General features: G+C 40.4%; 1 protein-coding gene across 6 annotated transcripts in view; it reads left to right on the top strand.

Moving 5' to 3' along the window:
• The window catches only part of AKNA (AT-hook transcription factor), a 74,961-nt gene that overhangs the window by 23,594 nt on the left and 24,045 nt on the right, over window positions 1-27,322 (top strand). For all 6 annotated transcript variants that reach the window (XM_007474516.3, XM_007474512.3, XM_007474514.3 and 3 more), the window contains 8 exons: window positions 6,263-6,419; window positions 9,648-9,805; window positions 10,727-10,786; window positions 13,842-13,969; window positions 17,109-17,325; window positions 19,262-19,419; window positions 21,868-22,035; window positions 24,108-24,402. In XM_007474516.3, coding sequence (XP_007474578.2) covers window positions 6,263-6,419; window positions 9,648-9,805; window positions 10,727-10,786; window positions 13,842-13,969; window positions 17,109-17,325; window positions 19,262-19,419; window positions 21,868-22,035; window positions 24,108-24,402 — 1,341 coding nt within the window. The remainder of the gene's footprint in view (window positions 1-6,262; window positions 6,420-9,647; window positions 9,806-10,726; window positions 10,787-13,841; window positions 13,970-17,108; window positions 17,326-19,261; window positions 19,420-21,867; window positions 22,036-24,107; window positions 24,403-27,322) is intronic.

Raw genomic sequence — 27,322 nt, 5'->3', positions numbered from 1 at the left:
AACTGAGATCACTGGAATTGTGTTCTGCAGGTGACCTGACTGATGTGGGCAGAGGTGGCATTCCTGGTTCTTTGGGGAGAAAAGTGATCAGCTCAGTAAGAGTCCGACCAGTGTCCACTCCCAGAAAGGGCATCACTCTCTCTACATCAGAGTGGGCAATTGCTATAATGATGGCCACTGTTTCTAAAACGCTTTGAGGTATAAAAAGCACTTTATAAATATCTCATTTGATCCTCAAGGTAACTCTGTGAGGTAGATACTCGTTATCCCCACTTTACAAGTGAAGAAATTGAGGCAGACAAGTAAAATCACTTATCTAAAGTCATGCCACTTGCAAGTGCCTGAGAATGGATTTGAATACAAATCTTCCAGATTTGGGGATCAGTGCTCTATCCCCTGAGCCACCCAAGCTGCCTACTGGAAAGAATGCTGAATCATGAGCCAGAAGGCCTGAGTCCTCATCTCAGTTTTCCCCTAACTCAGTCACTTCATTTCTTTGAATGTAAATGGAGATAATAATATCTACCCACCCCTATCTCACATAGTTAAAACAAGGACTCAGTGAGCTAAAACATCATTCAAAATGCTTTGGGAATTAAGAAGTGAAGAAGCTTATTATTCATATGATTTTTTTTTTCCAAAGGAGAGGCAACCCTAGAATCTCTATCCAAGTAAGTGCCTCTTATACTCTTTCTACAGAATGTCAGGCTCCTCCCTCACTCAGTTGGGCTGGAGAATGAGCATGAGAGCACTGGAGTTGATGTCAGGGTTCAAATCTGGGCTTTGTTGCTCATGGACCTGTGTGACCCTGAGCAAATGCTTTAGCTTCTTTGGCCTTGATTTAGTCATCTATAAAGCGAAGGCCCCTTCTGCTTGAAATCTTATGATTCTGTGTGGAATTGCCTATCAGACTGATCACATCCCCCTGCCCCCACATCTCTTCCTCTTTGCAGGTTTGTATTTTGCATTTTGAGGCTTCCTCTTTCTGGGTTTTACTTCACTGCGGCTAAGGAACTGGAGCTAGAGGGGAGGAAACTGAGCTCTGTTGTAACCTCTGATGATTTCCTGCTTTTATCCCCCCTGCCCCAGATACTCTTTCTAATTCGGGGCTACAGACATAGGCAGGAGCTGGGGCCTGTTTCTCTTTCCAGAGCCCTGCCTACTCAATAGCTGAGATACAGGCCTCTCTCCAGTCTACCTACCCTAATGTGACCCTTTGCTTGAATCCAAATGGGAGGACCCAGGTTACTCCCATTTATTCTACTTTGTCTCTGAAGCATCTGACCTTTTGAAATGTTGTGTGAGTGGGAGAAGCTGGATGACTCAGTGGATTGAGAGTCAGGTCTGGAGAAGAGAGGTCCTGGGTTCAAATATGGCTTCAGATGCTTCCTAGCTGTGTGGCTCTGGACAAGTCATTTAACCCCCATTGCCCAACCGTTACCACTTTTCTGCCTTGGAGCCCATATACAATATTGATTCTAAGATAGAAGGTGAGGGTTTAAGAAAAGAAAAGAAAAGAAAAGAAAAGAAAAATGTGTGAGTGAGGGTGAAGCAAGATAATAACCAGGGACAGGGTTGTTTCATGGGAAAATGGCTATAAGAGGAGAGCAGAGACCTGAGTTCTTGTCTCTCATTTACCACTAACGTGGGCCAGTCACTTCAGGTCTCCATTTCTTCATCTGAGGATAATGGGATGTTATCCTCACCCAATCTTATGAGGATAAAAGAAGCTATCGTTCCTATTTTTAGGACTGGATGAGATGATATTTGGGAAAGCACCTTGGCCATTTGCCAGTAGACCATAGCAGTCATCATTCTTTGGGGAGAAAGACTAGCACGTCCTTAAATTGAAGGCCCAGGGGATCTTGGGATGGGCTGTTTTCCACTTGGTCCCAATGAGCAGCATCCAAGCTCAGTGTTCCATTAGAGAAACAGGCCTCACCTCCCTGAAACTGAGATGGGCTGTTCAGGAGTCCTGAGTACAGGATCAAGAGGAACTCCCTGGCATCTCTCTCCAGCTCCAGCCTGTCTCCTCATAATCATGCCAAGTATCACTGAAAATCCCTGTTCTCCAGGCAGTGGCTTTGCTGTTGCTCTCCATGCCCCCGCCATTCTGGCTCTGTGCATGCCCCCCTCATCTTGTCCCATATGTACGGAAACTAAGTCAATGAGAAGGGCCTAAGTAGAAGGGAGAAAAGGAAACAAATGTATATCGCACTTTAAGGTCTGCAAAGGGCTTTTCCAATGACAATCTCATGAGACAGGGAGATGTAACATGAAGGAAGCACAGGGGTAACATTTACTTGAAAAACTGCACAAAACAAAGGAGTCATACTTCTGAAATGATATTATAATTACTTCTACCTATCAGAGTTGATTTATGAATACTTGTTCCTGTGATCTCTGGCCTAGGCACATCTGACAGCTGAGGGAATGATCTAGAAGGCCTAGACAAAGACACTATGGTCCTTGTGACACAGAGAGATTATTACTGAGCTCTTACTATATATTGTATCTGAAGACCTTCAGTCCCTTGCAGTACAGGCCATTGCATGAGCCTCTCTAGAGACATATTTAACAGAAAAGTCCCATCCGAGTAATGGAAACTCTCCAGAACTGTACTTTAAAATACACACACACACACACACACATACACACACACACACACACAGGTTTCATTTTGCTCCCCTTCTGATAATATAATTAGCTCTGTAGTAGGACACACTGTTTAGAAATACCAGCCCAGCAGTCTGCACTAGCTTTGGTTTTATTAACATGCTAAGAATGATTGAGTCAAGGTATGGTGGCTCAGTAATCTCAGCTACTGGACAGGCTGAGGCTTTTGTACCTCTTGGGTTTCAAGCTGCAATGGATTAAGCCAATCTGGGGTCTGCATTAATATGGTGAGTCCCAAAGAGCAATTGGCCACCAAGTATCCTAGGGAGGGGTAAACCAGGCTAAATTAGAAATGAAGAAGGTCAAAGCTCTGATCACAGTGGGATTGGTCCACTGCACTTTCAACTTTGGCAAGATGGGGAAAGGTGAGGGATGGGGGAGAAAAAGGGGTAGAGAGATAGACAGAGACAGAGGAAAAAAGGAGAAGGAAAGAGGGAGGAAGGGATAGAGGAAGGAAGGAAGGGATAGAGGAAGGAAGGAAGGAAGGAAGGAAGGAAGGAAGGAAGGAAGGAAGGAAGGAAGGAAGGAAGGAAGGAAGGAAGGAAGGAAGGAAGGAAGGAAGTGAGGGAGGAAGGAAGAAAGCAGAGAAGGAGGGAAGGAAAGGGAGGAATAGAAAGAGAAAGAAAGAGAGAAAGAGAAAGGAAGGAAGGAAGGAAGGAAGGAAGGAAGGAAGGAAGGAAGGAAGGAAGGAAGGAAGAAGTTAATGTCTTTATCAGAGTTATTTGCAATAACTGCTGCTTCCTATTGTACACATCAATTGTCTTCCTGATCATGGTATCAGTGACCCTTCTAACTTTCTAAGTCTTTCAAAATGCCAAGGGTGGCTCCTGAGAAGAACCCACTATTGTAAATGTTCCACATTTGTACTCGACCTCTTTGACCTCTTACTGACTTCTGCTCACAGGGCATATAGCCCAGACCCACTAGTGAGGCCCTGTTTCAAAAGGAGGCAGCTGTTCAGGGACACAGATGTGGGAGTTGTTCAGATTTCTCACTCACACCATCTCATCTCTTTTTAATTTTTTTCATCTGAATCCATATTGGTTTTTTCTTTTGTGTAAAACCTTTCTCTTTGATCAGCCAGACAAGGGGTTGGGGGTGGGGTCCCTGGTTTTTGTACAATTTGCTAGCCACTTCCCAGATTCTTTACATCAGCATGGTGGAGTGAGGAGGGAGAGAGGTAGGGGGAGGCAACCCTCCCTTTCCCTTGCTTACTACAGGACTAAAGGAGTACAGGGACAAGGGCAAGAGATGCTGAAGAAATGGTCCAGAGCCTGACATCCTCCAGTCCCACACCCATCTCACAATCCCTAGGGATTTGTGTTACTACAAATAGAGAAGCCAGAGCTTTGCAGCAGGAACTGCCCCTTGGGTAGCTCAGGATCACCAATAGAAGTGAGGGGCGACTGGTCTCACAGAGAGAGGGAGGGTGAGCAGATGGCGGAGGGGATTATTAAAATCCAGCTTTGTTCTCCATCAAGCCCCACAAGGGGGGAGGGAGAGGGGAGCCAAGCATCTCTAATGATCTACACCACTTTGGAATAGGCTTTCCAGAGGAACGTGAAGAGCAGCTTAAATAGGGACTCTGCCAGAAGAGAGGCTGCCTTTGTGGGGTGCTCTCCTCAGCATTAGCAGACTGAATCCAAAGAACAGTCCACGTCCTGACCCAGGTAGACATGGTGTGACAAGGAAGCAAAAAGACTGGCCCCCTTTTTGTTTGTTTTTTACACAAACAGATGAATGTGGTGCTTTGAAAAGAGGACTGGATTTGTAGTTGGAGGGCCTTTCTTTAAGTCTGGGCACTGCCAACTGGGTGACTTCGGACAAGTCACTCAACTTGTTTGACTTTCAGCTTCCTCATTTGTAAAATGAGGGAGATGGTTTGGAAGAACTCTCAGGTCCCTACTAATTCCGGATCCCAAGGTCTAGAACATGCATCCAAAGGAGTATCTTCTTCTTCAGTCAGCTATCTCGGCAGGCCCTATACTTACATCAGTGTGGACATATCTAGACTCCTCTTAGGGAGCTGCCTTCAGATTGTCCAATTGACACCCACAACAATGTGGGCCCCGTTATTTTATTGCCACACTTTGTTTTAGACCTTAAACTGCACAGCTCAAGGTGGATTGCCCACCATCTTCTCCTAACATTCTTGTGAAAAGTTTTTGGTTGAATTCTCAGGATCAAAACCAGCCTCAAAGGGGGAAGATGAGACATCACTGGAGCTATTCAAGGTCATTGCTAAAGAGGAGTTCCCATAATGGCTTGGGTGATGGCAGCCTCTTTGGAGTATGGATATAGGTTCCCAAGAAGACCAATTTGAAAGGGACAGCATCAGTTTTGACATCTAAGCTTCACTCAGCTTGAAACAAAACAAAACAAAACAAACACACGTACATACATACACACTCAAAAACTAATTGCATTATCATGAGGAAGGTCCTCATATTGATGGTGATGCTAGATAGCTAACTTTTTATATTGTACCTTATATTTTATAAAGTGCTTCATAGCCATTAATGATAATAACCAGCTTTATGTAGTATTTTATATAAGTTTATAAAGTGCCTCATAGCCATTAATGATAACTGCCTTCATTTAGTGTCTTTATATAGATTTACAAAGCACTTCACACACATTATCTCAGTTGAGGCTTGCAACAACCCTGTGAGGCTGAGAAAACTGAGATACAAGAAGTGGAGTGACTTATCCCTGGGCCAACAATAAATATTAGAGGCAAAATTTGAATATATATCATTCTGATTCATTACACACACACATGTATGTATTATATTATGTTGCTTCTCAATCTCTTTTGAGCTTTTTCTTTGTCCCTCAAAAGAGCTCTATGAAGTAGATAGTTCAAAGTAGATAGTTCAGATAGATATCATCCTCATTTTGTTTTTGTTTTTTAGAAACCCTCACCTTCCAAGGCAGAAGAGTCGTAAGGACTAGGCAATGGGGGTTAAGTGACTTGTCCAGGGTCACACAGCTAGGAAGTGTCCAAAGCCAGATATTAACCTAGGACCTCCCATCTCTAGACCTGGTTCTCAATCTACTGAGCCACTTAGTTGCCCTGGTTCCCATTTTATAGATGAAGAAACTGAGGCTCAGATAAGGAAAATAATTTGCCCAAAGCCTATCTTCTTTCTTCCATGGAAAATCAACCTTATGTATCAAAGGTTCAGTGTTAAAGTTGTAAAGAGCCCTAGAAATAATCTAACCCAACTCCTTCATCTTAAAGATAAGGATACTAAGTGGGGTCAAGGGGATTTCCCAAGATCCTTTAGTAAATGAGTGATTAGTAATTCATTAGGAATGAATGCCAGTGAGTTAGCTGCAGAGCCAGAATTCCAAGCGTTGGTCTTCTGCCTCTCTCTAGTGGTCGTTCCTTGGCACTGCATCCTTTTTCCTCTTGGTCCCAGAGGCATGGATGTTGCTTATGCAGCTCCCCATTTTCAGGGTTAATCAGTTCTTTAGGATTCTTTAAGTATGCATGAGATGGCCAGTTTCCCTTTGGATTCCCTCCTTCCTTCCCTGATCCCGATTTGGCACAGATGTGACTGTCTTCCTATCTTCTTCCTAGGTGAACTTGTACTCGGATCCTCCCAAGCCCAGCCGTGGGGTTCAGATGGGGACCATGCCCCATGGGACCAAGGTCATGTCCTTCACCATTCCCCAGGCAAGGGTGGCAGAATGGCAGTCAAACACCAGCGCCGGCCCGCGGACTATGATGGACCCACGTGAGTCTGGGAGGGGGAAAAGGCAGAACCATGGAAGTGAAAGCTCAGAAGTGCTTAGCATTGTCCCCCAATGTCGCAGTTATCCGTCTAGTGGTAAGAACTGTCATATGGACCATTGGCTCTACATTTCTGAAGAAGACACTACTGAACAGGCAAAAGGAAGACAAAAACGGGAAGGAGACCCCCAAGTCCCAAAGACCCTGGTCATACTTGATAACATATCATTACAATTAACTTCCTACCACTAAATACATTCAAAGAATTAGAGCTAAAAGGACCCCAGAGAGATGATTTTTTCCAGACCCATCATTAAACAGAAAAGAAAACTGAGGCTCAGAGATGGAAAATGACTTGCCCATGGTCACATGGGTGGATTCAAACCAAAGTCTTCCATTTATAATTCCCTATAATTTCCTCTACTAAAAATACCCTCTTTGCTTGCTTTCTCTCCATCAAATTCATTATCTTCTTTAAAAAGTTGTTCAAGGGAGGATAGCTAGTATGGCTCAGTTGATAGAGACCCAGGCCCAGAATCAGGCAGTCCTGGCTTCAAATCTGGCCTCAGACACTTCCTGGCTGTGTGACCCTGGGCAAGTCACTTAACCCCCATTGCTTAACCCTTACTGCTCTTCTGCCTTGGAACCAATACTTAATATAGATTCTAAGATAGAAGGGAAGGTCTTAAATATTTTTTAAATATAGTTCAAAGTAGCACCTAAATGCCATAGTGATTGGACAGTGTTGAGACCTGGAGAGAATAATCCATCTGAGATCGTATCCAGCATCAGATGGTGTCACATTAGGTGTGTGGTGCTGGATAAGTCAATTGGCTTACATCTGCCTCAGTTTCCTCAACTGTAAAGCAGGAATAATAATAACACCTACCTCCTAGAGGATAAATGATATATTTGCCAAGTGCTTTGCAAACCTTAAAGTGCCATATAAATGCTAGCTATTATTATTATTATAAACTTAATAATGAAACATAATTATAGCTCTATGATAAGCCCTCCTCATCATAGAATCTGTTAGAAGAGGCTCCAAGCTATGTGATCCTAGACAAGTCACTTAACCCCCATTGTCTAGCCCTTATTGCTCTTCTACCTTGGAACCAAAATACAGTATTTATTCCAAGATAGAAGTTGAGCGTTTGTTATTTTTTTAAAGGGGGGGGACTCCAAAGCCCATCTAGTTCCATCTGCACTAAAATAAGGTACTCCCATGCAGCATACCTGCCAAAGAGTTATCTAGCTTTTGCTTGAAGATTTCTAATGAAGGAGAACCATAGAAAATGAAGGGGAATCTATTTCTTTGTTCGTGAATTTTTGTATTCTGTTAGAGTTCACTACTTTTTAATTTGCTCTCAATTATATTGTAATTTTGCATGCAGGACCTGTCTACCTGGGAAAGGTCTCCTAAAATGTAAGGTCCTTAAAGGGAAGGGCTGCGTCGATATCTTTGAACTCTCCGCTCTGACCCTTCTCCCAGGTGCCTAGGAAAATGCTCCACATAGATGATATTAGGACCTGGCATTTGCAGTTAGAAGAGACTGTGGTTTGACTCCTAGCTCTAGTGCTTATGAGCTGTGTGACACAGGATAAGTGACCTGATTGTCCTGGGCTCCAGGTACCATAGCTAAAAAATGAATAACTATTAGTAGTAGGTCTTGAGGCTGTTGGGAGGAAGATGCTTTGTGACACTTAAAATGCATATAAATATAAATTGTATGTAAATGTATTTATCTTTAAGGAACTCTACTACTTGCTTGTCATTGGGCAGAGATCTGCTATTAGCAGTTTCCAAAGTTAAGGTGGTGCTTTTTAGAAGAAATAAAAACTATGCTTTTTAGCACTCTTAATTATAATAGTAATTTTGTCATTGTTGTTGAGTTGTTTCAGTTGGGATCCCATTTGGGGTTTTCTTGGCATAGATACTAGAGTGATTTGCCATATTCTTCTTCAGTTCATTTTACAGATGAGGAAACTGAGGCAAACAGGATTAAATGATTTGGCCAGGGCCACACAGCTAGTCTGAGACCTTCTTTGAACTCATGAAAATGAATCTTCCTGATTCCAAGCCCAGTGTTCTATCCACTGCATCACCTAACTATTGTTAGCTGCCCCTACTAATAATAATAGCTACCATTTATATCATGATTGCTATGTGCTAAGTATATTTATAAATATTCACTCATTTGATCTTTACAGCAGCCCTAGGAAGTAGGTGATATTGTTATTCCAATTTTACAGCCAAGGAAACTGAGGCAAACAGAGGTTAAATGACTTGCCTAACATCATATAGCCAATAAATGTCTGAGGCCAGATTTGAACTCAGGTCTTTGAATCTCTATTCCCAGTTCTGTAAAAAATTGCAAATTAGATCTAATAAATAATAATAAATAAAAATATATTTTAAGAAATTTATTAAAGATCATTAGAAATAAAGGAATAAAAGGGATACAAAATAAAGACCACACACCCATGGCTGATCAGCCAGTTCAAAACACCCCCCTTACCACCGCCAAGCTCTCTGTCATCAAGCCAAAAAGGCCCAAGAGAACCGCCCACTCGCTAATATCCTCTGTCTATAGGAAGTCAGTGGGTTCCCGGGAAATGTAGTTCTTTTTTAGGGTAACAGATTTTCAATTACACATTTCTTTATCTGCTTCACCACCTAGCCATCATTACATAGAACTAAAGGCTGTTTTATGTTTTTATATGCATTATCATCACAAGTTTCCAATATGGCCAGCCTGATGACATTGATAGGAATAGTTGGGTTCCAGTGGAACTTGGAGCTAAAGAAATTATTTGGTACTGGAACTTTAAGGTCCCCAAGATTTTCCATAATTGTCGGTCTCTGGAAATAGGGTGGGAACAAGACATTCCACTTATCCTCATTCCACTTTTTTTTAAAAAACTCTTCTGTCTTGGAACCAATTGGTTCCAAGGCAGAAGAGCAGTAAAGGCTAGGCAGTGGGGGTTAAGTGACTTGCCCAGGATCACACAGCTGGGATGTGTCTGAGGCCAGATTTGAACCTAGGACTTCCCATCTCTAGGCCTGGCTTTCAAACCACTGAGCTATCCAGCTGCACCCCTCCCCCATTCCACTTTTGAGTAGTCAGTAGGATTGTGTAGAGGTTCCGGGCCTGCTGTACCCTCCTGCCACAGAAAGGGCCATTGTTAGGATCCGTCCTTCAACTTTACTTTCAACATTAATCTGTTCCAGAACTATCAGCAACTCGAGGTGATCTGATTCCACCCTCAGCTGCCTCATACCCTGAGGGCCTACTGACAGATGGCAGTGGTACCTCCACTCTAAAACCATCCCTGGGAGATCGTCTGACCCAGACACTGACCAATGAGGTGGTCAAGTTCCTAGCACAGGTGAGCTAAGTCCCAGCTATGCAGTATGTGCAGAAAGGTCAGAGGAACATAAAACAAAAGCAGAAATCTTCAAGTCCTAGAAATCCCAGAAGTCATCTCTCTCCCTGCCACCATGAAGAGCCAAATGCTCACCATCTTAGAAAACTATAGAAAGAGGGGTCTCCTGATCATTGACTAGATGTTTAAATGACCCTGTACATCTGGAAACTCTTCTTAATATCTTTTTTTTTTAACCCTTACCTTCCTTCTTGGAATCAATACTGTGTATTGGTTCCAAGGCAGTAGAGCAGTAAGGACTAGGCAATGGGGGTCAAGTGACTTGCCCAGGGTCACCCAGCTGGGAAGTGTCCAAAGTGAGATTTGAACCTAGAACCTCCCATCTCTAGGCCCAGCTCTCAATCCACTGAGCTACCCAGCTGCCCCATTCCTTATATGTAACTAATAAGGGCTGCACTTGGTAAATGTTTACAGGTCAGGAAAAAATTAATGCATATATATGCTTTTAAGTTTAATCTTCATTATTAGAACTTTCTTAAATCTGAACAAAAGAATAACTCTAACCTTGATTTGCAGCAAGTGCCAGTTTCTGAAGTATGATGCTTACAAAAAAAATTTAGCAATCTGACAAGCAGGATAGAATTGGCTCTTGCACACCCCTGAATGCAAGCGTTCATGTTGTCATTTAAGCTCATCTCTTCTTGTTTGGGTCTCTTTGGAGATGGGAAATGGGAATTCATTGTTCTCAAACCCCAATGCCTAACCGTTCCCACTCTTCTGCCATGGAACCAATACTTAGTATTGATTCTAAGATGGAAGGTAAGGGTTTAAAAAAATAAACAAACAAGGTCTGAATATAAGGCTCTCACCCTGATTAATCTTCAAGAGCTATTGGCTGATGCATGGTTTTTTTTCTTATTCCAGGTAGAATCTTTTGAAGGACTGGTTCAAGAAGGAAGGTTGGTACCTCAGGATCAGCTCCAGGTACCACCAGCTTCTGCTCTTCTCAATTCAAGATTTGTCTATAGAATCTGAGTTTTAGATCTGTTTTTTAATATATGAATTTGTTATTATTATCATTATATTTGTAAATTACCTCTGAACCTCTTTTTCACTTCCTGCCCCTCATATGTAATCTTATACTTATATATCATTTATATATGATATATTAAATAATAGAAAATAGTATAGATGTTATGAATAAAAATATAAATAATACACAATAATAAATATATTTTTATATCGGGCAGCTAAGTGGTGCAGTGGATAGAGTATCAGGCGTGGAGTCAGAAAAAGTCAACTACCAGAATTCAAATCTAGTTTCAGATACTTCCTACCTATGTGATCCTAGGAAAGTCACTTAACCGTGTTTGCCTCAGTTTCCTCATCTATAAAAAGAGATCAGGAAGGAAATGGCAACCTTTTCTAGTATCTTTACCAATAAAATCCCAATGGGGATAGTCAAACATGCCTGAAAAATGACTGAACAAATATATACACACAAACATATCAATTATATGCAAAAATAAAATTACATTTTTGTGTGTAATGCATATATTTCATATAAGTACATGAATGATGCAGAACTATAAAATTACTTTTAGAGATGCATAATATATTTATATGTAAACATAAATGTATATAATATAAAATTACATTTATAAATGTATTAAATATAAATATATCTATTATAGTAATATAAATATAAAATTTCTCATGTCAATGGCCATAAATATATGTATAAACTTGAATGTATTCATGAGTATGTATGTGATATATATACATCTGTATCTTCATAAGTCAGTGGCATATGAGAGTCAAAATCAGGAAAGCAAAGGCCAGAGAGCTGGTCTACCTGCCAAGGCTTTCAGGACCAGGACAGCAGCATCCGTGAAGCCTTTAAGTATCCAAATCATCTCCTAGTTACATGGCATTGTTGTAAAATATTAAAGTAGACCAACTTGAAAATGAATGGGAGATATTACAATGTGAGGGTTTTAAAATGTTAAATGTTTGACAATATTTGGAGCACTAAGCTATGAGACAAAGTTTTGATTTGAGGGTGTTGGCTTTAAAAAAAAAGTAAAGATGAAAGCTGTGATTAAATAAAGCTTGTAAAAATGTTTTTAATCAAGCATCAAGCTGTTCTATAGTTCTGAATATTCCCTCCTCCCGTGCCCTAAACTGCATCATGATTGGCTTTAAGCCATGGGATTGCAGTCTTTCAGAAATATATGTTAAGGTTCTCAATTCTTTGTCCCAGAAAATAAGAGTGAGGAGCAAAGAAGGAGATGAGGGAAAACGTCTCCAAATCTCATGAGTGGTGAGAGGGGAGCCTATGCTGAGTGGAAGTGCTTTGGGGTACTAACAATGCCTCTCATTTATGCTCACTTGGAAAATCTAACAGGGTGCACAGAGTAAATCTGTCACTAACCTGCCTACTGTCAAAAACTGATTTGCATTCAGCGTTGCCAACTGACTGGTATTTGACTGGCCCTCTGGTGTTTTATCAGAGAAATTAGGAAAAGTCTTGACTACATCATATTCTGGTCTCCCCACCTTTTTTTTTTGCCCTTTCAACAATAACAGCCTCAATTCAATTTAACAAGAATTTATTAAATGCCTCCCAAATGGGGTCACAGTTGAACACCACAAATTGACTAAAGAACCACAAAAACTGTTCCAGGCTGTAAGGGAGGGTGGCTTGAGGATGGGATTAGATGGACAGATAGGGCCAGTATCTGAAGATGTAACTGATATGGGAAGGCCCACAGAACCAGTGTCAGTAGACCAGCAAGCTAACAGACCAGTCCAAGCAGAGCCCGTCCTGAGTAACAAACACAGACACAATATAACAGGGATGGATGTTGGATTTTTTATGACAAGGAAGGTAAAAAGGGAATTTGGATAATTCTAAACTAATAACAACTACCTAAACCTCCCCCAGATCTAAATGTCTCGTCACCGAGAGTCTTCACAGATTTTGAACTAACCTAATCCTTACCTATCTGTCTAAAGACCCCAGGCCCTAATATAGATAAACCTACACTAACCTGAACCCCTCCCCCCACTTTTGATGGTACTAGAGGTAGTGAGTTTTGGCAGTTTGGCAGGACAGGGCCCAGGAGAGGTCCTGGATCCAGAAGGACCCCAGACCTAATCTTACAAACAGATGGTTCAGGATCACACCAGGAAGTTCAGTAGATATCACCAGCCAGCAGGGAAGCAGGTAGGATGGGAAAGACAAGGTAGAAACAGCCACCAAGGGAAAACAGCCAGTCCCTCCTGGTCAAACCAGAGAAAGACCCAGCTCCCACCCCAGGTAACTGTCTCACACTTCCCCCCACATTCTAGAATCTTTTCTCTGCATCTCCCTGCAGACCCTCCTCATATACTCAAATCCTCTCTTCCTTATAGCAAGGCACTGAGGTAGATGCTAGGGATACAAAGGCAAAAAGGAAAGAGTTCTTGCCCTCATGCAGTTTCCATTCCCTGTGGGGGTGGTGGGGTGTAAGGGGGCTCACACATACATGGATAAGTAAATACACAATGCACACACACACACTCAGTAACTTGTGTGTGTGTGTGTGTGTGTGCACGTGTGTGTGTGTGTGGGGGGGAGGCCTAGTATAGAAGGTAGGACTGGAAGGTAGCACTGGAATAAAACTTTAAAGGGAATTAAGCAATTCCAAAATTGGAGGGAATATATTCCTGGCTCGGAAGACAGGCAAAAGTGAAGGGGTTAGAGAGAAAAATCTGGTTTGAGGAGAACAGCAAGAGTGGCAATCTGGCTAGAATGTAGAATCATTCAATGAGGAAAAAAGTGAAATCAATCTAAACCAGTATGTATCAGAGGTGGGATTTGAACCCAGAGGCCAGAGGCTAATCACTCTGCTATGGCCAAGCCCTGAATGAATCTCATGGCCCATGAAGACTGCCTCGATAGTTCTGTGTAACTGCTGAGACATAAACGGCCCTCCCTGTGCCCGTGGGACTCCCCTGACGGTGTTCATGTTTCCCTGTGCTGTTCTTGTTCCAGGGATTCTGGAGGCTGAAGGAGGAGCAGGATGCTTTGGAGAGAGCTTTTCTCTGGGCACGAGGAGAGCATAAACGCGCGCAACAGCTCCAGGCATCCGAGATGCCTCCTGGCGAATTTGATCCTAACAGGTATGTGTTCGGAAAGGGAACCCTTTGCCGGAGAGGATGGCATCTGCCTGGTCAGCGATTTCCCCTTAAAAGTTCCTCCTAAGGGCTTGGAATTATGCCCTGGGAAACTGCACTTAATCTTCAATAATACAGAATAATCAGCAGGGAGAGTGCTGGGGACACAGGAAGCCCAATTCACTTAGTGAAAAATCCACCTTTTAAGAGATACAGTTTTATCCCTTTAACGTCTCTTCTACATTAGGATGATGTGACACTATTAATAATTAAAGTATGTGGAGCTCATGAGGAGAAATGCATGCTATCAATGTAACTTGGCACTTGTTCTGAAATTTATAGTATCAGAGTACTTCTTAGAGCCCTGAGGGGCAGTATCAGAAGCTCTGAGTTCAAATTCTGCCTCTTGTGATTTTTTCCTTGTGTGACTTTGATCAAGGCATTTAATTTCCCCTCCCTAGGCCTCACTTTCAAGTCAACAAGTATTATCAAGGGGCTATTAAGTACAGCTCAGTAGCTCATCTTCCTGAGTTCAAATCTGGCCTCAGACACTAGCTGGGTGACTATGGGAAATTAACTTAACCTTATTTGCCTCTGTTTCCTTATCTGTAAAATGAACTGGAGAAGGAAATGGTGAACCACACCAGTATCATTGCCAAGAAAAAAAAATTAGCTAGGTGGTGCAGTGCTGGGCCTGGAGTCAGGAAGACTCCTCTTCCAAAGTTCAAATCTAGCCTCAGACACTTACTAGCTGTGTGACCCTGGGTAAGTCACTTAACCCTGTCTGTCTCAGTTTCCTTATCTATAAAATGAGCTGGAGAAGGAAATGGCAAGCCACTCCAGTATCTTTGCCAGTATCTTTTTCCCCCCCTTACCATCCACCTTAGAATCAATACTGTGTTTTGGTTCAAGGTAGAAGAGTAGTAGGGGCTAGACAATGGGGGGGTCAAGTGACTTGCCCAGGGTCCCCCAGCTAGGAAGTGTGTGAGACCAGATTGAAACCTAAGACTTCCCAACTCTGGGTCTGGCTTTCAATCCACTGAGCTAACCAATAGCCCTTTCCATCCCTTTTTTTTTTTAATTTTAGACAATCAGTGAAACAATAAATCAGTCCTTGCTTTGCAAATCTCAAAATTTAACAATTAGCTCTAGTGAGCCAGTGGTTTCTACCTCTATTGACCCTAACAAGTGATAGAATTCACTGAGCTCTTATGAAGGATTCATACAAACTATGTGGAAAGAGAGATTTGTGTCTAATGCAGACATTATAATATTGCTGCTTTCTGGGTAACTGGTTGGCAGCCTATATCATATGAACAGTCTATTGTTGGAAGCAAATTTCTGTGTCCATGATGTCACCTTTTTAACATCATCTCTCAGTGACCTGGAGTTCAAAGACCACCAAGGACATTTGGTGTCCTCAGTGATAAGCCCTCAGAGAAAGGAAGTTAAAGAACCAAGGGACCAACGAGACAGGAAACTGATCCCACAGGCTCTGCCCCCTGGGCGGCCCAGGCAAATTAAGAAACTGGTTGGTTCCCGAGATGTGATGTGTGAGAGCTAGTAAATGGATAAGTATCTCTCTACTTCTTTCCTACCTTTCCCTTTCTTTACTGCTCCTGTTATTTTGATTTAATAAAGTTATTAAGCTACTATCAGTCTCACCATTTTAATTATTACACTATGAACATAAAACACTTCTGATCCTGTAGATTTGTTTTGGCCTAGCTGGTGAGGATACAGGTAGATTTTTGCTGCCTGGACTGGAAGGCTTAAAAACAGTGAGACAGCCCTATGAAGAGCCCAGAACCAAAGCTGATGAGGGGCTGCTGCTCTGGCTACCTATATGGGAACATAAGAATGGATGTAGTGGGTCCTGATCCACTCAGCCAGGGGCTGGGGTTGGGCTGGAGTCACTGTGCTCTGGCAGCCCCTTCTAGCTCCTTACTGGTCTAGAACCTCAGGGATTCTTGAGGTCTTCCTGGCTTATTTGCTTTCTAAGCCCCAGGTCTCTATTCTTCTGGTGGACCAAGCTTCATGTTTCTATGTCTATGAGACTTTTCCCCCTGTAATAATTACATCCAATATAGCCTCAGGGAAGGAGCCCTGAATTTGGGATCAGAGAATCCAAGTTCAAATGCCAAGTCTGCCACTTATTTACTTTGTGGCTTTAGGCAAGTCACTTTATTTTCTCTGGGTCCTGATTTCCTTATCTGTAAAATGATATCAGACTAAATGTCCTTCTTGGTGTAGATTTTGTGATTTTTACATGTTAAAAGACATCTAGCCCAAGGTAGTTCTCTGAGTCTACATTGCAAGTTTTTTGTTTTGTTTTTTTGGATTGGGCCTATGATTTCCTCAGGTTAAAGAGTTCCTGGTGAGGAACTCTCTCTTCCAATAGAATACCTTCCAGGCAGCTGGATGGCAAGCCTGGAGTCTGGAGGACCTGCTTTTCAGATACTTTCTAGCTATGCACCCTTGGACAAATTGTTTAACCCCATTTTGCCTAGCTGTTACCCTTCTGTCTCACTAAGACAGAAAGGAAGGATTTAGAAAGAGAGAGAGAGAGAAAGAGTGTGAGAGAGAGAGAGAGGAAGGAAGAAAGGAAGGAAGGAAGGAAGGAAGGAAGGAAGGAAGGAAGGAAGGAAGGAAGGAAGGAAGGAAGGAAGGAAGGAAGGAAGGAAGGAAGGAAGGAAGGAAGGAAGGAAGGAAGGAAGATTCTAAAAACACTTCCTAGCTATGGGACTGAACAAATCACTTAATCCCAACTGTGATAGCCTAGATCTTAATTTCTCTTCTGTCTTAGAATTGATGCCAAAATGGAAGGTAAAGGTTTTTTATTAAAAATACAATACCTTCTCTGCCACTTATAGTCTTAGAGGATAGATTGGTACACTAAGAGGTTAAGATTAAGTAATTTACTCAGGATCCTATAGCCAATATATGTCCAAGGTGGGACTTGAACCCTAGTCTCCTTGAGTCTGAGGCTAGCTCTCTGTCATATAATCTCTGACTCTGCAATAGGGCAAGTCATTTCTTATAATGAACTGGGCAGACATTGGGCAGAAAATCATCAGTCAGTGTGGCTCCCTTTCAGAGTCCCTTGCTACATTCTCCTACATAACTATGGTTTGATCCATTTCAGGGAAGTGGAAGGAGAGATATTTCGGCTGGGAATGCGCCTGGAAGAGCTCATGGACGAGATAGACGACTTAGGACCTAACCAGCAATTTCTGAGGACCCTTCCACAGGAAAAGTCCCGTGCCAGCTCTGTAGCTTCACCCATATCAGATGTGCCAACTCTATCCCCTGCTTTATCAGCTCAAGCCCCCATGCCAACGGCCCGTACCCCCTACCCTGAGGTAAACCCTTTCCCCATTACTGGAGGGAAGTCAGTCTTGTTTCTTTTTCTTTTGTCTTAGATCTTCATGAGAATTTGAGTTAGACTCTGTGTTTACTTAAGACATGCTTGGGTTCCCTTGGACTGGTCGAGTAGGGCATGTGATAGAATGCCAAAGACAGTTATCAAGCACTTCTTATGACGCTGGATTTCAGAGAGCCTTAAATGATGATCAAAGAAGTTTGGGCTTTATTTTGGAATCAATTAGGAGCCTCTGAAGATCTTTAATGGAAGGAATGAAATGTCCAAGTCCATGCCTAAGGAAATTTATTCTGGAAACAATCTGAAAGAAAGACTAGAAGGGAGAGAAATCAGAGGTGGGAAGAATTGTTAGAAAAGCTGTTATGGGGGCAACTAGGTGACTCAAGGGCTAGAGAGCCAGGCCTGGAGACTGGAGGAACTAAATCTGGCTTCTCACTTCCTGGCTATATGACCCCTGGCAAATCACTTAACTTCCGTCCCCCCTAGCATTGGTAAACCTTTAGAGTTTGAGTGCCCAGAGGGCAAATTCAAGTTGCCCTCAGATACTTCCTAGCAGTGTGATCCTAGACAAGTCACTTAATCATTTTTGCCTCAGTTTCCTCATCTGTAAAATGAACTGGAGAAGGAAATGGCAAACCACTTCAGTATCTTTGCCAAGAAAGCCCTAAATGGGGTAACAGAGAGTTGGACATGACTGAACAACAGCTACTCCAAATATAAGTCTTGTCCTTTATGGCAGCCAAAGAAGCCAGTTTGATGTTAGGCATAGCATCCAGATTAAGGGCAGTAGTAGTAGCATTATGCCCACGCCAGCCTCCATCTAGAATATTATATTCCATTCTGGTTATCATGTTTCATCAAGACCCTGATAAACTGGAGAACATCCAAAGGTGTGTGACCCAAAGGTGTGTGGAAGGGCTTCAACAAGATGTCATATGAAGGGATTGGAGATGTTTATCCTGGAGATAAGAATACTTGAGGATTAGGGAGGGGAAATAATAGCAATTTTTAAATAGAAAAAAGCCATCTTGTAAATGAAAGGACTAAATTTATTTTTGTTGTTGTTCAGTTGGTCCCATCATGTCCAACTTCTTATGACCCCATTTGGAGTTTTCTTTCCAAAGATATTGGAGTAGTTTGCCATGCCCTTCTTAAACTCATTTTACAGATGAGAAAATTGAGACAAACAAGGTAAAATGACTTGCCCAGGGTCACATAGCTAGTAAGGTCAGATTTGAATTCAAGAAGATGAGTTTTCCTAGCTTCAGGTCCATCACTTTATCCAGTGTGCCACCAAGGTACTCATGCACTAGGATAGAATAAGTATGACCCAGGTTGCATATGTGAATTTTCTAGTGAGGTTGTGTTGGAAGAGAATTTCCCTCTCCATTAATGTTGCTTTGTTTTATATCACCTCTCAGTGACATGAAGGTCAAAGACCACTGAGATGTGCAGATATAGACAGGCCCCCAGAGAAAGGAAGTTGGAGAACCCAAGAACTAATGAGACAAGAAGCCAATTCCACAAGCACTGCCCCACTGGGCAGCCCAGGCAAATTAAGAAACTATGTTTGGTTCCTGAGATGTGACCTGTGAGAGTTAGTGGGTGGAGAAAAGAACTTATAAGGTCAGACCAGGAGCCTGGCTAGAGCAAGGAACCTGAAAGAATCCTTGTTGGTGGTGAGCTTCAATCCATCATGGCAGCCAATAGAGTAGTGAGCTAAGTAACTCTCTACCTCCTTCTTACCTTTCCCTCTCTTTACTATTATCATTTTGCTATAATAAAGTTATTAAAGCTACTAGCAGCTTCATAATTTAATTTTAACTATCACAGTTGGAAGAATTCTCACTCTCAGTTTGTGCAGAACACTGGAGCTAATTGGATTCTCCTTGATTTCTTTCCTCCCTGCCCTCCAGAACTCGGCTATCCAGAATGACCACACTTTTCTGTGTGGAGCAGATGCAGAAGTGAGCTCAGCCAGTGGTGAGTCAGAAGATGAGAGCCCAGAACTCCAAGAGCCACTTCAGTTCAAGCAAGACCAGATGGAGAAAGATTTCCATAGCCTTATGGCCCAGTAAGTGTTCAGGGGTCAGGGGCAGAGAAAGTACCATCCACTTGTGGGAACTTCCCAACTTTCCTGGCTCTATGCAGCCCCCATCCTCAGACCTTTCTAGCTGACTTTGAGTCCAAGTAAAGCCTCATTTATACTTAATACTATTTAGTTGCCAGGAAATTCATTTACTAGAATGGTATATATTTTGTAGGTAGTAACCCAGCCCTTTTTATTCCAACTCATTCAGTCCATTTTCCTGCTTGGATAAGTAGAGTTCTAAGAATCCCTCTTTTTTTTTCTTTGACCATTGCGGAGATCCTACAGGACTTTGGGGCCATCTTTCTAAATATGAGTTCTCAGTGCTTAAAAGTAGCAAAGAAGAGGTACAGGAAACTTATATCATAGATTTATATATAATAAGTGTCACAGATTTATTGTACATATAATACATAGGTATCATATATGTATTATTTATCACATATTATTGCTCATTATCACATTAATATCACATAGTATTCATATCAATTATTATTTATCACATTATTAACATCACATATATAATATGCATTTATATATAATAAATGTCATATATTTGTTATAAATATGTCACATATTTATATAATAAATACTTAATATGTGATTATATGATATATTTATCCATTAAGGAATGTTTCCTAAGAACCATAACCTAAACTTCTTTTTTAGATGCATAGGATATCATGTGACTCTTGAATTGGGAGACGGTGGGGGGAATGATTAGAGAAAGTTTAAGCCTAGAAAAGTCTTTTTGGGAACTCCATTGGCCTGACCTATAGCCTCTTGTACTCTATTTTCCTTGCAAATAAAAGTTGGATTAATTTTCTATTATGACTAGGGAAAAAGCATCCTGGGACTGGTGTCAGATAACCTGGGTTCACACATCTTCTCTGGGGATAGATTCAAAGTGCAGATTGAGACATATTTTTTAGACAAAGCCAGTGGATGAATTTGTTTTCCCTAAATATACATATCCTTATAAGGGCTTTTTTCCCCAGAAAGGAAAAAAATTGATTTTTGATAATTGAAAAGAATAATTTAAAAAAATTTTTAATGTAAATTTTTTTTCACTGAAATTTCACCTTATATTACTTAGTAATTAACGTTCACCACAGATTCTGCAATGGCCATCCTGTCCTATGATTCCTTTCTACAAACAATATATTTACAAATGTGTCTATTAACTTATATAGCAATCTCAAATAATTAGTAAAGGATAAAAGGGTGCACTCCTTATATACTGTTTACAGTGGGTTTTGGATGGAGGAGAACAGTGGTTGAAGTGGGGAGTGGAGAGGTGCTACGTATCCCCACACTGCCCAAGCTCTATACAATTTCCTTGACACAACAGACAAAAAGATTGGAATTAAAAAAAGAAAAACCAAACAAAGGCAAGGAAATAAATATTGCTGAAAGGAAAATTAATTGTATAATTATAACTTAGTTAAATCTAAGACTAAATTCCTGGTTAACCAAACTATACAGAGCCAATCGGGAAAAAACCAAACCAACTTAGAAGATACAGATTCAAAGAGAAAAATAAATTTTGTCTTTGACATTTACTACCTTGTGAACTTGGATAAATCACTTAACCTCCCTGGACCTTGGTTTTCTCTTCTGTAAAAAGAGATTTGGTTTGGATCACCTCTGAGGCCTCTTCCAGCTCATGATCTATAAACTTGTGAGCCTATGACTAGGCTGTGCATACTGGGGAGAGCTGCTGAAGGGGACTAAGGGATATTTTCCAAAGGATGCTTGGTGTATCCCCTGGTTAGCACTGATGACTTTGGGGCAGCTAAGACTGAGTCCATCCATGTATTATTGAATTTGTGCAGAGGAAACTTGAGTTATGAAGCCAAGAACAGCCATTCTCCATTTCCACAAAATATAAGGATTAGAGTGAATGAAATTAAGCCAAAATAATAGGGATTAAAGTGAGCTATTAGGATGAATCAACAATCCCTGTTGCTAGGAAGCACTGTGTTAAATGCTGGTGATACAAAGAAGGTAAAAAAAAGTCCTGCCCTACAGGAGCATATTCCTAGAATCTGTTATAAATGTTGGTTGTGCTGCAGCATCTCCCTCTGAAAAATTCTGAAAGTTAGGATATAGTCTCATCTGTCTGGGATGGGTTGACCCCTGATTGTCCCTTCCAGCCCTTATAAAGGCTGCTCTCTGACAGAGTCATGATCCAGTCATTTATAGATTCATCCCTAAGATGATCCATTAAGTGGCCTGCTTGGAAGAAGCATCTTATTTAGATGCTTAGAGATGAGATTTAAGATGTGCCTCATTGACCAATCCTCAGAAGTTTAATTCTCCATATTGAGTATCTGTTCTTGGTCGTGTCTGCAAAATTTCCTGGCCAGGAGCACTGCAGGGCAGCAAATGGTACTGCCCAAGGTCATGGCCCTTCTATTTGGTCCATTATAGATACCATAGTATCAAGTCATTACCTGATGATGCAAAGTTGGAAGAGGACCAGGAAGAGAAGGATTGTACTCCGGAAGTTGATGGGCCAATTTCTGGGAATCCTAAAGCATTTGAACTTGGATCAAGAAGGACAGAACAAGAGGAGGAAATGCATCTGAGCCCTCTTGAGTAAGTCATTTGCCCCTTGTCTGTTCATTCTTTACTATATTGAGGCATCATAGTGATAGAAGAGGTTAAACTTGTGCCTGGTCCAATTAGAGAAACATCTATTAAGCAAGTACTTACATGCAAAGTACATAGCTTGGATCCAAAGACAAAAATAAAACAGTCTTGGAAACTTTAAATTCTAAGTTCTATTTGGGGAGAAGAGGGAAATAAAGCTTGTGATCAGATTAGTAAATACAAAATCATTTAAGGAAAGAGGGAAAGGGGAAGACTTCATAAAGGAAGTGGCATTGGAGCTAAGCCTTGAAGAAAGTGTATGAAAAAATGAAATGTGATGCTTTCTCTCCCTTTTCTGTTATTTGCAATATTTTTTAAAACCATAAATTTCACTTTTTTTATTTGAAAAATTTTGTTTAATTAATTGATTTAGAATATGTTTCCATGGTTACATGATTGATGTTCTTTCCCTCCCCTATAAATTTTACTTCTGAGAGATTCCCTTTCCTTCACAAGAAAATTCTTAGTATCCTGTCCTTCCTCACTTCATTTCAAATAATGAGATGTCAAAATGCTTCCCTTTTGTATATTGCAATATTTATAGCCTTCTTTTAAAAATAATCTTTTTGTTTCTATATATCACCTTCATTTTCAACCATATCCCTCATTAATCATGAACCTAGAAAGTCATTCCTTGTAACTAAGAATTAGAAAAATAAAAAAAGATTAAAAAGTAGTTCAGCAAATCAGGCAATACCTCATTTATATCAGACATACAATATCTCACAGCCCTGGTCTCATAGCTCTGCAAAGAGAGATGGGAGTTACATTTTCTCAATCTTCTTTGCTCCAGGGTCACTGCTCTGTACTTTCCAAAGGCAGTTGGATGGCACAGTGCTTGGAAAACTATATTTTGAGTCAGGGAGACCTGAGTGCAAATTATATCAATTATTCGCTATATAACCAAGTTATTTTACCTTTATGTTTCTCAGTTTCCTCACATGTAAAATGGGGATAATGATATCACCTTCATCACAGGATTATCATGATATCAAATGAGATGATATATGTAAAGTGTTATGCAAAGCTAAATAAAGGCTCATATAGTTCATATATAAATTATAGTATTTATATTGTTATTATATGTATTGTTATTATTACCCCTCTTAGGAGTTTATTGGCTAGAGAGGTAAATGGTTTGGGGTGGGTGGGAATAGCAAGTGAATGAGAGAGCTGATCAAGATCTAATTCTTGACCTGCCCCTTCACTCTATTGTGGTATTCCTGCCCTGCCAATGGAGCAAGTTCATTTTCGACTCTCCGATTGCCATCCTGAGTCTTTCACTAACTTAAAGGATCCGCCATTTTCCTCCATAGGAGCAGGGCACCTCATCCCATTATCCTGGGTGCTAATTAGCCATTTCTCTTTCCATAAATCCTAAACAGAAAGTTTGCCCAACTCAATAAGAGGCCTTCATGCTGGCTCTTTGCATAATTTCATGGGCTCTAGGCAAACACTTTAGTGACATATTGGTCTCTTATCCCTTGTGAAACCTCAGTTGCCCCCTCCTCTTTGGTCATGTATTTCCATAAGATTGTCTTAGTCTGTTATTCATGAGCTCCATAGTCACCCTGACATGTCTGTGAGCCCAAGGATTCTTTTCCTGAAGACCCAAGATCCTGGCCAAAAGCCTCTCAGCTGGAGGCGTAAGTAAGAGCCTTAAGACTTCCTAGAGGGGGCAACTGGGTGACTCAGTGGATGGGGAGCCAGGCCTAGAGACAGGAAGTCCTGGGTTCAAATCTGGATTCAGACATTTCCCAGCTGTATGACCCTGGGCAAGTCACTTAACCCCCATTGCCTAGCCCTTATTGCTCTTCTACCTTGGAACCAATACATAGCATTGATTCCAAGACAGAAAGTAAGGGTTTAAAAAAAAAAGACTTCCTAGAGTCATAAAAGGGGCTCCTCTCTCCCTGCCCCCCCAATAGGTGAAGTGAGCAAAAGGGAAGACAAATGGGGTAGAGCCTGAGGCGCCCCAGGAAGGCCAAGGCTGATGCATGATTTTCATTTCTTGTCAGGGAATGTATGGAGGAGAGTATATCGATCCAGCCTCCGGAGCTCCACTCATCATTGGAGAATGGTGGGCCACAGTTGGGTGGGCTTCCTCAGAGTCTGGTCTCTCAGACCCACCCACCTGCTGCTCCCAAGCTCACCCCACCAGTCTCAGAGGAAAAGCAGCCACCCTATCACCAGAGCAGCATCACCAGCTTGGCTGGCAGTGGTGTTTCAGGCTCTTTGCCCCTTCAGAAGCCTTTCCATTCCACCAATGGTAACCCTCAGCTGACCAGAAACTTTGATGCGGGCCAGTACAAGGTAATGAATGTCTTTAGGGGGATGTATGAACCAGACATATTTCTAGAAAAAGACTTCTGTTTATGGCCTGGAAGGCAATCAATGCAAACTGCTTTGATTTCTTCTTTTTAAAACTGTCTGTTCATATCCTTTGACCATTTATCAACTAGGGAATGGCTGTTTAAAAAAAAAATGGCTATTCCATATATTTGAGAAATGAGACCTTTATCAGAGAAATTTACTGCATTTTTTTTACCAGTTTCCTGTTTTCCTTCTAATTTTGATTACATTGGTTTTGTTTGTGAAAAAGCTTTTAAATTTCATGTAATCAAAATTACCCATTTTACTTCTCCTAATCCTTTCTAGCTCTTCTTTGGATATAAACTCTTCCCTTATCCATAAATCTGACAGTTACACTTTGCCATTTTCACCTAATTTACTTATGAAATCATCCTTTATTTCTAAATAATATATCAATTTTGACCTTGTCTTGGTATATGGTGTGAGCTGTTAGTCTATACCTAATTTCTGCCAAACTACTTTGTAGTATTCCTAGCAATTTTTGTTAGCTGTTGAGTTCTTGATTTTAAACCTTTTTTTTTATCTTTTATCTTTTTATCTTTTTTAATCTTTTTTTTAAATCTTTGGGTTTATCAAACACTAGATTACTATGTATTTATTTACTGCTATATAGTGTGTACTTAATACATACCATTGATTTACCAATCTGTTTCTTAGTACAAGATTGCTAGGCTGCCTTTCTTAATATTTTTTTCATTGATTCCCTTGATCTTTTGTTGTTCTTCCAAATCAATCTGATTACTTTTTTTAAACTATAAAATAATTCTTTGGTAGTTTGATTGGTATGATTTGTACTGGATAAGTAATTTAGGTGTGATTGTCATTTTTATTCTATTGCCCCAGCTTACCGATGAACAATTAATATTTCTCCAGTTGTTTCAATCTGTCTTCATTTGTGTAAAAGGTATTTTGTAGTTGTGTTCCTATGATCCTTTGGTATGTCTTGGCAGATAGATTCCTTAATATTTTATATTGTCAGTAATTATTTTAATGGAATTTCTCTTTCTATCTCTTGTTCTAGGTTTTGTTGATAGTATATAGAAATGCTAATGATTTATGTGAGTTTATTTTGTATCTTATAGCTCTACTGAAGTTGTGGATTGTGATAATTAAAATTAGTTGGTTGTCATAAACTGTAGTGATTAAAATAGTGGAAGACATAAACTGTGGCAGTTAAAAGAGTGGATGAGTAAATTGTGACCGCAGAAAATATGTTTTCACTACCGTGTCTTGTTTTTAAATCAATATATAAGGTGGTCGCCAGGGAAAAATTCTCAATTATTCAATATACCCAAGTCAGCTGGGTTTTATAGAGATTTTAATTAATACAAATGAGGAATTAAGAAAGAGAGAGAGAGAGAGAGAAAGGAAATAATGAGAAAAGGGATATACCAGCCTAGGCCGGCATGAGCCAGCCTAGGAAGAGAGGGATCAGTCAGTCTTTTATCACTCACCACAAGATCTGTCCAAGCAAGGATTCAGAGGGACAGAATTGTTTAAACTAGTTTTTTAGTGAATTCATTAGGATTCTCTAAGTATACCATCACATCTTTGCAAAGAATGATAACTTGTTTACTTATTGCTTATTTTTATTTCTTTTTCTTCCCTTATTGCTATAGATACCATTTGTAGTACAATCTTGCAAAGTAGGGGTGATAGTGGACATTTTTGCTTAACTCTTGATCTTATTTGGAAGACTTTCAAGTCAATTCCTATTACAGATAATACTTGCTCTTAGTTTTAGATAAATGCTACTTACCATTTTAAGAAAGGTTCCATTGATTTCTATGCTTTCTATTGTTTTTAATAAGAATGGGCATTGTGTTTTGTCAAAGGCCTTTTCTGTATCTGTTGAGATAATTATATATGATTTGTGTTATTTTTGTTATTGATATGATCAGTTATGCTAATAGTTTTTATAATATTGAACTAGCCCTGCATTCTCAATAAAAACTCCACCTGACCATAGTATATTATCTTTATAATATATTACTGTAATCTCATCACTAGTATTTTATTCAAAATTTTTGCATTGATATTCATCAAGGAAATTGGTCTTTCTCTATTTTTGATCTCCTTGGTTTAGGTATCAAAACCACATATATATTTGTGTTATGAAAGAAGCTTGGAAGGATTCCTTTGTCTATAATTTCATATAGTTTATTGTGATTTATTGTTCCTTAAATGTTTGATAGAAACTCATTTGTCAATCCCTCTAGTCCTAGAGATTTTTTTCCTTAGGCATTTCATTGGTAGCCTATTCAATTTATTTTTCTAAGATAGGGTTATTTAATAATTCTATTTTCTCTATTGTCAATCTAGACAGTTTATATTTTTGTAATTACTCTCCCTTTCACTTAGATTTTCAGTTCTACTGGCATATAATTAGGCAAAATAATCTCTTTATGCTTCTCTCAAGGCCTGTGTTTGAAAGCCAAATTTCCTATTTAACTCCTATCTTTTCATCATGATTGATTAAAATCGGAGCAGCTGAGTAGCTCAGTGGATTGAGAGCCAGGCGTAAAGACAGAAGGTCCTAGGTTCAAATTTGACCTCAGAACACTTCCTAGCTGTGTGACCCTGGACAAGTCACTTAATTCGCCTAGCCCTTACCACTCTTCTGCTTTGGAAGCCATAGATAGTATTGATTCTAAGGCAGAAGGCAAGGGTTAATGATTCAGTCCTCTATTTCACCAAATATTCATTTTTTCCCTTGAAAAGATTATGTTAACTTTTGCTGGGTAGGTTATTCTTGGTTGAAATATCAGCCTTTTTGCCTTCTAGAATATCATATTCCAAGCCCACTACTTTTTAATGGAACAGCTGCTAAATCTTGTGTGATCTTGATTTTTGTTTCCTT

Source organism: Monodelphis domestica, chromosome 1 (genome assembly GCF_027887165.1).
Source record: "Monodelphis domestica isolate mMonDom1 chromosome 1, mMonDom1.pri, whole genome shotgun sequence".
Taxonomy (NCBI): domain Eukaryota; kingdom Metazoa; phylum Chordata; class Mammalia; order Didelphimorphia; family Didelphidae; genus Monodelphis; species Monodelphis domestica.
This window is presented reverse-complemented; position numbering and strand designations above follow the sequence as displayed.